At 36.7% G+C, this 11453-nt stretch overlaps 2 protein-coding genes across 2 annotated transcripts in view; both read right to left on the bottom strand.

The window, feature by feature from the left end:
• LOC122549688 (homeobox protein Hox-A3) overlaps positions 1 to 11453 on the bottom strand; it is a 33009-nt gene that overhangs the window by 20996 nt on the left and 560 nt on the right. The gene's annotated exons all lie outside the window — the stretch shown is intronic.
• On the bottom strand, positions 238 to 2479 carry LOC122549693 (homeobox protein Hox-A4). Its single transcript, XM_043689553.2, has 2 exons — positions 1701 to 2479; positions 238 to 1349 (listed from the first exon to the last, which is right to left on the bottom strand). The coding sequence occupies exons 1-2, from the start codon at positions 2116 to 2118 to the stop codon at positions 1024 to 1026; spliced, it is 744 nt and encodes a 247-aa protein (XP_043545488.1). The 5' UTR covers positions 2119 to 2479; the 3' UTR covers positions 238 to 1023.

The raw sequence follows: 11453 nt of genomic DNA, 5'->3' as shown, positions 1-11453 counted from the left end.
ATATTTTGCTGCGTGTGAATGTGAAGGGGGAGGGAGTGGGGGCAGCGGGAGAGGTTGTTGAGGGACCTGGGGGGAGGAGTTAAAAGGTTTTATTTTGAAAATAAGAATGTGAGCAAAAATGTACTGAAAGTAAATCTGTTAAACGCATAGTCCCATTATGGATTCGAGAAAATAATTCGCTCTGCGTTCGCTAAATCCTGACTGGAAGTAATTTGTACACATAAAAGCTGAGCTGGTCCACGAATTAACATTTTATTTAAAGCCTGTGGCTTGATTTTACACTGCAATTTTTGTCTTTCGTTTTAGCAACATTTGGCACTGCACATAGCACACTGAAATATCCACAGAAAAATACACAAATCTTACCAATGATTTGTATGGTTTCGTCACAGTTTGGACTGTACCAAAATTGTTAAATATACAACCACTCATTTGAAATCTCTGTATAAGATCCTTGCACATTCGTGATATCAGTAACACGACTATATAGAGAATACAGGTTTAAAATAAAAACACCTTAAATAGCGCTGGCGACATAATTTATTTCCTATATATGTAGCATCTGGACAGTTTATTTGCTCTAAAACCAGGTTCCACATCCACACATATTGCTGCCTTTCTCATTTTCTAAAACAGATTTATTCTTAAATTCTCACAAATATTCCAACAGACTACACTAGTTGTGATTATGACGCTTACAGTTCCTCACAATATCTATTATTCACTGTCCTTTTTTTTCTTTTTGCTTTGAATATCATGGAAGAAGCCACTTTGACAGAACCTTATATCAGTTCATGTGGAGGTAACGAAGGATACCGAACGTATCCTATCAAACAGAAAACACTTTAAAAGTCTGCAGGGAATGGGTTAACAGAACAGTAATGCTTGTCCCTTTTGGGGTTAACAGCACCTACCCTGGAAAAATATCGCTGCAAGAAATCCCACCTCATTCAAGTCAGTAATGTGGCAAACACATTTTGGTCCAAACTATGTTGTGGGAGAGGGGTTGGAGAGACGAAGCAGCTATAGACTTGATGAATTTGGTGCTGAACCATCTGGCTGTGGGCCCTGGGAGGATACTTGTGTTTGCTGGCTTGTAGAAGATGATGAGCTAGCAGAACGCATCTTAGTGTTAGGCAGTTTATGATCTTTCTTCCATTTCATCCTTCTGTTCTGAAACCAGATCTTCACCTGGCGTTCAGACAGGCAAAGAGTGTGTGCAATCTCAATGCGTCGACGCCTGGTTAGGTAACGGTTAAAATGGAACTCCTTTTCCAGCTCTAATACTTGTTGTCTCGTGTAAGCAGTTCGAGACCGTTTGGGCTCTCCTCCAGTGTAATTTGGGTTCACTGAACAAAACAAAAGTATCCAAACATAAATACAGACACAGCCACGAATCTGATAATGGGATTAGATGCACGTGAATGAAGATTCTAAAAGACAATACTTTTTTTCTCTAAGTGTTCTGACAAAGGCGTACAATCTACTGCAATAAAATGGCTCTGGATATTTAGGTTAGAAAAGCATCAAAGACACATGGCCAGGAGCAAGATCCAGGGCAATGAAATTTATGGGCGCTGTAATTACCGACCTAACAGTTAGGTGATCGTAAATCTCATGAAAGGACTAGTTACAGAAAGGGTTCCGCACATCCGACTTCAATTGAATTTTAATTGTTTCAGTTAGCTTTACTTACTTACCGGTTGTAACGTGAATTTTCTTCATCCACGGGTAAACTATGGGTTCTTTGCTGAGAGTACCTTTCTGGGCACTGGGATTTTTCGCGTTCTGGCTACACAAAGCTGGTGTGGCTACTGGGACCACTTCACAAAGCTGATTCTGTCTCGGTATGTGATTTTGGAGGCTAGCCTGCGACTGCACATGACCCCTTTGCGACATGTCTTGGTTGCCAGTGCCTTGGACATTGTTGAAGCTGTAGGTCGGCTCTGGGTAGTTTGATTGTGGGTATAGTGCCTCATGATGGAATCCAGGGTCCCGCGGCCGCTCGTAGTATTCAGGAGATTGGCTTGGTATGTAGTTATTTTGAGAATATTCCTCACAAGGTGGAAATTTTGGCTCAACGTAGTTGGAGTTTATCAAAAACGAACTCATGGTCATTAATTTCTGAAGTGCAAAATACTAATTTTTCTCGCGTTGTCGTTTTTCTGTTCCATAAAACCCTCCTACTTGCTGTCAAGTGTATAAAGTTAGCTGTTCATGTGATGCAAACAGCCAATGGGGTGATTGCCTGTGGGTCCCGGATAAGGAAATACACCAATGATGAATGCATGGAGTCCAGTCAAAAATTCCATATTATCATTCAAAATCTCGTTTCCCCTGAAATTATGCTATTGCATAAAAAGGGAAAATTTGGAACAATCAGGAAAACGCTCATTTTAAAATCGTCCAAAATGGACAATGATGTTATGATGTTTTATCGAATGCAAATTTTGCAAATACATGTTTGACGCAGAAACCATCAGAAGATGGTGTTCAATAGAGATCCGCTACTGTTTGAAATAGTTTACTCTTTTAGAAGAATGCTTCTGTACAAAATAAATTGCTTCAGAACATTCTCGTGGGGGGGAACGAAGACAGTTGGGACAATAATTACCAGAGTTCATTGCACACGCTTGTCCATTTTAGTGCAAGGATGCTGTCAAAGGCATTCTAATGTTCATCGCTTGCAAGAAGAATTTTCATAAAATTGCGAAAATTCTTGGTTTGTTTCAATGAAACACAAGCATTTTAAAGTCCCAGATAAAAGCGAAAACCTTTTGCAGGGGCTCATATGAATTCAAAGTATATACTGAAGAGTTAAATTACTAAGGCAGCAGTAGAGGATTTTCTCCCTTTACTGCAGATGAAAATACTGCGTAAATGTTATATAATCAATTGAGATTTTTAGCCTAATAAATCTTGCTTAAAATATATTACCGTTTAATTGTTCGATTGTAATATGGCTTATTTAATGAAATATTCTCCTGTTAGTTTTTCAGACGCTATAAAATTGATTTGCATAAAATAACGAATATTTTGATGTCTGAGATACCAAATTTAGCAGATATCATTCGCATCATCTTTGAAAAATACAGCAATCACAAATACTCTGTAAAACGATTCATTTGAATACAAACTCTATTTTAAGACATCCAGTGACCTTTTCTTTCCATTGTACATTTGAAATTGCTAGCAAAACTTCCTTTCAACCCCCTGTATAAATAAATATTAAATGTATCAATTAGATTTCAAATGATTCTGTTGCACCTTTACATTTAATCTGCTTCTAGTACAGTTTATTATATCAAAAATTGCAACCCGTTTCCAAAGCACAAAAACTCCAACAAGATTGATAAAGCTTTCGAATGTTCATTTCAATTCTCAAGAAGCAAAACTAACCTGTCCTTAAGAAAAAACAAACTAATTAGCTTGCTAGATTAGTTAAAGTGAATAAAGTTTTATAACGTTTTTAGTTTGGAATTAATATCCAACTCAAAGGTTGCGCAGTATCAATTTGGCTAAATAGAAAAATGACGATTTAGGTGCACTGTACGTTATTTTCTTTCAAAAAAGTAGCCATATGCATTATGCCTTCTTCCCGTAACGTAACCGATTCACAACATGAGTTCTTGTCAATCAAGGGTGCATCTTAACACCCTCTTACAATATTTAGACGATATTCTATATCTGGACACAGAATCTAATATTTAATTAGAATGAACCGTCTCCTGCCGTTATAATACATCGTTGTGGGATACATATTCTAACCAATCCAGTTTTGCTGCTTAGTATGACCGACCATTTGAATACTTTCAACTAAGTATCCAGGAACAAAATTAATTGATTCTCAGTGCAATTAACAGATGTGCATTTCCACTACTCACTATACAAAGGGGCTTTGCAGGAAAATCTGCATGGGATTAGTCTTAATGTTTTATTTCATTCTCCAAGAAAATCTTGTGTAACTATTTATATTTACATTCTTCATACTATAAATTGTTACGAAAGTTTTATGTCTTGGACCGATTCGACTGATTTTGCTAAAAGAAAACTTTATTTTCGCTAAAAGAAAGTCTCATAAAATTTTAACTTCTAAAATTTGCTGTTCTCTTCTGTTTGACAGGCAATGGTGTGTGCATCGTATTCCTGTAACTTGGCTGCAAATAGCGCTGTCGAGTATTATCTGGACCAATGTATGTATTGAAACATGTTGCGAAAAAAATGGAAAACAAAGGTTCTTTTCGCATAAGTAAAAGGCATAGCTTCAGAACAGCGAATGCAGTTCATTCGTCTCTGTAGTCTTTTTTTCATAATAAACAGCGATGAAGCCAGGACCCCCAAGTGTTACCTCGCCTGCGTGTACATTTGACATTTTTACTACTATGGTAGATTTACAGCCATTTTAAAGCGAAAGGCAATGTTAACGCATTTTACGACATTTCCAAAACGTGTATATTTAAGAGCTTATATCAAATTTATACTTTAGAAAATTTAGCGATTAGGAAATCGGTTTTACATAAAAAAAAGATTAACCAAGTTATGAAGCATGGAGTGAAGATTTGTTTGGCGGTTTAATAAATCAGAAATTAGACTTTACCAGTTTAAATTCTCCTCCGAACAGCAAGTCAGTAGTTTAGATGATAAGGAGTGTCATAATTTCTTCATTTACCGACTGAATCCATCAGCACGGCTCAGGATTTATCAGATAGATTGTACCATGATGAAAATGTGATTGTTTTCCCATTCTATCTGGGGCATATGGTTATAACAGCCGGTGTCCAACTCACAAACAAAATAAAACAAATAAAATGGCACATTTCGAAGATACATCTTCGAGCAAGCTTGCACCACATCCCACAGAGCTGCACAACTGTGCGTTTATTGGACTTCAACACGGGAAACAAAACAAAAGATTTTATTCAATGAAATGAGATTTCGTAAGGGATACGCTAAGCTAAGTTTGGAAGTGACCGAAAAGTGACACCGTGTGCATTTTATTTCTTATTAATCTTATACATTGACAGTCTTTGTTAAGTAACAAGGCGTGCCATTCGTGAAGCGACATTTTCATATTTGTTAGACGCGGTGACCTGAATTTCACCTCGGCCTTGGACTTAGCCATTTCTAAAAGGCCTATAGTGCTCTTTCAAATACCAGGGTGTTTTGCCCAGGTCATTACCTTTGTGGAGGGGGAAGCTAGGCAAAATGAGAGTGCTTCAATAGTCCACTCGATAATCGCCTTTAAATGTTTGTAAATAAATGCTCCCGTTTTCTAGCAAAAATCAATAGATTTGTAATGTTTGGCTTGACGAGTCCCGGAAAGCAATTGAAGTGGGAACATATTGGGAATTAGTTAACGGCTTCTGTGATTAGACAATTTTCTTTTGGAGTTTGTAAATTAATTTAACTTGCAAAAAAGTTACACAAAGGGCTGCCTTGTTTTACCAATACATCTGCAGATCATTTCAAATTCTTCTCATTGGTGCCTCCATCCGCGTGTTTTAGGTACACAAGCTTAAACAGGCTGCTATTTATTTTTAAAATCGAATCCTAAAAGAATGTTAGATATAAGGGGGAAGGGAGTTTTATTACATAATTGTCTGTTTTAAAACTGACAACAACTTTTTTGAAAAAAAAATTAATCTAACGACCTTAATCTATTGTTTGCCGTTTAGGAATACGTTTTAATGTCACACAAGCTAATCTAGTAACAAGTGTCAAATTAATAAAACGAAATTATTCGTTTGGAATAGATTTTTTAGTTTTCTCAGGAGATAAAGAAGTCAGATCATTTTATAATGGGTACTTCTATCTCTTAATTTTTATCTCTAATACTTCGAATACACGAGACCATTTACATTTAAATCAATGAGCTTTCTATTCGCCTGTCCATTTTCCGACATGTGCTCTGTCATCCTATCGGCCGAAACAGACATGGGTCTATTTTAAAGTAATATTGCAAATTTCAAGTGGAATGCGTTTTGTTTTGGAAAGCGTTGCATGGAGCCCTGATAAAGATGGCTTCTTCCTTGACTGAATAATGCACTGCAGGCAGCCTCAAATGCTAAAGGATTTTCCTTCTGTTAACATTTAGTATATTATATATATATTTAAAAGTTAATAATAAATATCACTTTCGTTTTTCTCCGCAAATATTTTATTTACTGCTCCATTACCTGTGTGCTAATGTTTACAATTTGGAAGGCTCACATTCTCCAGCTCTATAGTGAAGAACAACACTGCTGTACTTCGGATCAGTTTTATAAGTAATTTGTATCTTGTTACTCCAAATTTGTCTCATATAGAGAAAGGAAAGTAACATAGCATACAAACTTGGCGAATTCATATGATTTCACACTGTATTGAGGCATCGTTAAGTGTATTTGACTTTTATCTTCATTATAATTCAACGGAAAATGCGCAAAGAAATTCTTAGGTTTGGTATTAATTGTTACATCCGGGTTGCAATAATCTCTGAAGCACTTAGTGTCACAAACAAGACCTGTTCTATTGTTTTCACTAAAACCTCCTAACTATGTTGAATCAGTTGTAACCGTTTATTTCAAACATCAGGAGACATGGTTCATATTAAATGGCAACAGTCTATTTGTATTAGCAATGAAGAAATCAACATAATAATGTTGACGAAATTTTATACTGTTGCGGGAATGCATTTTAAGAGTTAGAGAAAGAGGCAAAGACGCAATCGGATGTTGTCTTATTTAAACAAGGGGAGGGCCTCAATAAGAGTTATTTCCTGAATTTATAGCAAGAAAATTTCTCTTCAAACGTAGTTTCTCTGTCGCCCATGAGTCTCAGAGCATTCCTGTGGCATTTAGAGCGAACTGACAGGAATGTCACATCAGCCCTATATACTTCTGATTAGATTATTTAAAATGGACCTCAATTCAAACAAATTTGCTTTTGAAATGTCCCTGAATTTTAAATTAATACCAGTGGGTTCACATTTTCAAAACTAATTCAGATTGTGGGGAAATAGCTCCAACTTCCATCCTAATAATACCAGTCAGACGGTGTACACCACAGCAGGATAAACTCCGACGTGCGGAGGACTGCTGTATTGAAACCTCTAACAAAAAAAAACGCGAGGAAAAGGCGAGCCTAAGTAAAATAATTCGATTTCTTTTTGTTGTGAAGAGAAGTATTTTCATTTTTCGTACAGTTGCTGAAAGTTTACCTGCTGCATATACACAACAGATAGAAAAATTACCGTGGTCGATTTTTCAAGATGAAATACAACGTGTCGCGATCATGAAAAGAATATTTTTTTTTCTTTCCTTTCGTCAGTAATTGAGGTCGTTCAGTCGCTCGGGTTCACCTGGAGTCCATAGCATGATACACGAGTAACTCAAAGCTATTTTATCTTTTGTGCTGATAGTCAAGATCGCGCTATAACATTGACATCAAACTCTGTCTGAGCAGATGATTACAAGTCGTGCAAAACGTAAACTTTTGACCCTCAACTTTTTGACCTAAAGTTGTACCGCCCTACCAACCGCGGTACAGGGAGCCTTTTTTTCAAAGCATCGCTGAGGACTGAAATAATATCCCCTTTCGTTCACTATTTTCATGATGTACTGCTAATTTCAGGTCTGGGAATCCTGAACACACTGTCCCCATCCCCCTCACCCCCTCGTCCACCCCCACCACATTGCCTCCCGCCGCACACACCCCCCCCCCACCCCATTTGTGAAACCTTTCTTTAATCTCAAAAATGGTATGAACCTCAACTGTCTGCAAGCTGTTTATTCAAGTGCTCTTTCATTTAGTTGGATGTGCCAAAGTGGGTAAGTTTTTACCGTATCAGCCAACTCTTAGAATTATAGATAGCACAAAAAAATTAAGCATTTGAGTCTATTTCTGTTGCACTAATAGAACAATGGATATGTGAGCTCCCAGTCCATGCTGATGCAAAATGACTGTGAACTTGGTCTAAAGCGAGCTCTGCTGGTGAGTCGCAGAGTGTGCAGATGTAGTTTCGTGTAAATCTCTCCCCCTCTCTCTTTCCTGAACGCATTCCCTCTTCAATCTAAACAACGAAAAACCTTAATAGAACAATTAGATTAACTACGATTTAAGTTCTATATAGAATGCAAGAAGTTGCGTTCACAATTTCTTTTATTACAGTGCCAGAGAGATATTGTTTTAATGGCAACTCCCTTAGAAAAAAAGTGCAATGTTAAATAGCATATAGTGCAACTGCAATTGTCAGACGAAGAAGTAACAAATAAAACACCAAAAATTAAGTTTAAAATATCCTTTTGTGCATTGATTCAATGTGCACATTTCTTGAAAATAATCTTAAATTTTCCCGCCACTTATTCAAGAAAACTGTAATCCTAACTAATGTAAAAACATATCTTTTGCGATTCATGTTGCTATTATTACTTTTATGTAATAATACGTTATTTGGAGAAGCGAACTGCTGATAATTACTTTTCTTAGGAAACGATTTGTTTGGGGTAATGAAATATTTTTAAAAATTACTGAGTTCATATGTTTTTCTTTCCATGTCAACTTTACTATGATACAATGATATCAACACAACCCTTCAACTCTATGTTGCAATATCTTGCATTCAAGTAAATGGAGCAGTTATTAATAAAACCATTTGCGAAGGGTTAGATCGACTTCAATTGCGACAAGGTAGTTCTGCAACTGAATCTCCGATGCTGAGAAGTTCACAGGAGACTATCTCGTGTCAATTTGCTTCCTCACATTGTTTGCCTTCTCAAGAACAGTTAATTTCGTAAATGGTACCAAAACGCATCATGCAAAACGAGAGCAAGAAATAAAATCTAAACACGATACAATCCCTGAAACCTATTTAAGTTCTGTTGCATTGTTTTCTATCAAACGCCTTCATAGTGATGTTTAGAAGGTGGAGGATTTCATTAAAAGCTCAATGATAACTAACCAGATCGTTAAAATCCGATATAATAGTAATCAATGAAATAGAAACCCAATCTATAAAAACTGTATCCACCCTGATCATTACGTAATATGAAAAGGATATACTAGATTATACTAGATGCATGACGATATTGCTATACACATATTGTTAATTATTTCCCTGATAATGAAATACTGTTTTCATGAAGAAAAATTAATGCTTAATCTTTCGAGTTATTAAACGGCGTTAATGAAGGCCAAAACATTTATCTGTTACTTTGCTTCCAAATAGAAAATCACAATGCTGCGGACCCCCTAAAACCGCTGAAAGGGGGCCCAAGAAGATTCATCACGTTCTCACATAATATGCAGCTGCACAGATTTACAGCTAGGAAACTGCGTTAAGCTAACAGTAGGTCCAGCTTTGGATTTCTTCAAGAAGCTCATTTGCAAAGCTTAGGCAAAATTCTATTGTGTCCAAAAGACAAACTAGCATACATCGCTATTGAAAAATGTGCTGTCCTTTCGATGCCCTTAGCACAGACGAAACGTCAGCACGTCACATTCCAGATTTTATGGCGACCTGTTTTACTACCCGCAACTTGTTAGTTGTTTTGCACTTGTATCTTTCCCGTGTTACGCTCCAGAGAATTTTTGGCAAACCATGCAATGACTATTTTTATTTTTTTAAAAGAAACACTGATTAATGAGCTGCGGTGTTAAAGATATGATATCTGATAGCTCCGGATTAAGTGCCTCAAACAAAACTTTGCCAATAGCTTAATTTCAGAAAGAATAAAGACATTAGATTTAGATTTAGACTGGCCAATCAGATTTACTTATTGTAAAAGAGACTTATGAGGGAAAACTGAATCGCTGATTTCAGATTAAACACTCTGTGGTGACAGAAAATTAAGAATTCATTGATAATCTGTTTGACCAATGGAACAAATGGGTTTTAAGTTGCAGATCATGTTTCCCTTCAGTGAAAAGGTTGCATAAAGACAATTTGTAAAATAGTCCCACAAAGCACCCGCGCTCTCCTAAAAATGTATCAATTCACACATACAGAAGGTAGCAGCCCTAAGCAAAGAAAGATATCTCCTGTAAGACAATTTCACACAATTCTCTTCAGAAACTCTGCGCAACACACAAACACAAAGCTTGCTTACCACATGTTTATTAAATGCAGAAGCAAGAAAATCCCTACGTTTGGGGAATACATAACTACCTTATTGATTAAAGAAAGTTCGGGAATTTAGTACTTCTTGAAAGGAACTCCATAATGATACTGAGTCTTTACACTGATGTCCACAGATTATTTACACTCTGTATGCAGATTTTGTTGCTAAGTTTAAATAAACATTTACATGTTTAGTTTTTTTGAATACACTACATCCACTCTAGCAGCACGTCCACCCTGCCCCAACCCCAACCCCCATCATACCACACCCTCTTCGCCCCCCCCCCCCTCCCCCGTCCCACTTCGGAGTTTCGGTTTTTAAACTGAAAAGTTTTAGAGACTTCAGCAAGCAAATAAATATATCAATAGCTCTGACCTTTGTGCAAATTGAAACGAAATAATGGATTATCACTAATGATTAGGAAAAACTACAAGTAAATCAATTGCAAATTTTATAACCAGAATACAGTGTGCCAGTGTAGCACTGAGTGAAACTAAAAATTATTTTGCCTTATTGTAAAAAGGATTTAAGTGGCCTGCACAGATGATATATATTGAACTGTCCTATTTTAAATATAAACTAATACGAAGGAAATTACAACAGATTGACGCGATTGGCATGGCCGATCCGGAACTACTATAGTGATATTGGTGCTGATTTCCTTTATTTACTGTTGAATCTTTATTGCACATCGTAAAACAGACCTAATTGTATTGGAATGTTTTGAGTAGGAATTCTGCAGGGTAATTGCTTGCTATCGTATTATCCCTTTTAAACGTATGGCCGCCTGCCATCTCCACTCCCTTGTGATATAGTTTGGATTTGTTTTAACAGAGAAATGTTGAATAGCTAAATAAACTAAGGAACATCTTCCAAATCTACTAAATGTTATACTTTTGATTCAAAACAGTACGTATTAATGGTGAAAATTATACTTGCATATCTCCAAAACCCCACTAGACTAGCGGAAGCTTCAAAGAATGAAAAGCCGGTCATAAACTTTATGGTTCGTCAGTCACAACTGTGGGAAACCTGCAATTGACTAAAAGCAATGTTGGTGTTACAACAGTCAGATTTAAAGTTGCAGTAACTCTTCCGCTGGCTGGATTTCAAAGGATCTCCCTTTTAACTCATAGATTGTTTATATCTATATCTCATTCCAGGTAATTTGGATTAGGATTTTAATGTTATTCTGTATTAACGTATCTATTTGCAACCGTGTACTTTCATTCCTCAAGAGAGGGTTGTCTGTCCCCATTAAAGTTTAAACTGAAAATAAGGGTGAGACATTTGGCTGCGTGAACTGCTGCATGTAATGCATTGCACAGTACCTCAGCCAGGTCTTGTGTGACGACA

The sequence above is a fragment of the Chiloscyllium plagiosum genome, unplaced genomic scaffold, assembly GCF_037043375.1.
Source record: "Chiloscyllium plagiosum isolate Xiang-an unplaced genomic scaffold, Cpla_swu_hap1 HiC_scaffold_5, whole genome shotgun sequence".
Taxonomy (NCBI): domain Eukaryota; kingdom Metazoa; phylum Chordata; class Chondrichthyes; order Orectolobiformes; family Hemiscylliidae; genus Chiloscyllium; species Chiloscyllium plagiosum.
The sequence above is the reverse complement of the archived record's forward strand: the minus strand, read 5'-3'. Positions and strand labels throughout refer to the sequence as shown.

Bases quoted from the DNA above. Each gene is read 5' to 3' on its own strand.
- LOC122549693 (XM_043689553.2), bottom strand. From the start codon at position 2,118: ATGACCATGAGTTCGTTTTTGATAAACTCCAACTACGTTGAGCCAAAA. The intron at 1,350-1,700 runs GTAAGTAAGTAA...TGTTTTGTTCAG, and splicing joins GAAAATTCACGTTACAACCG to TGAACCCAAATTACACTGGA.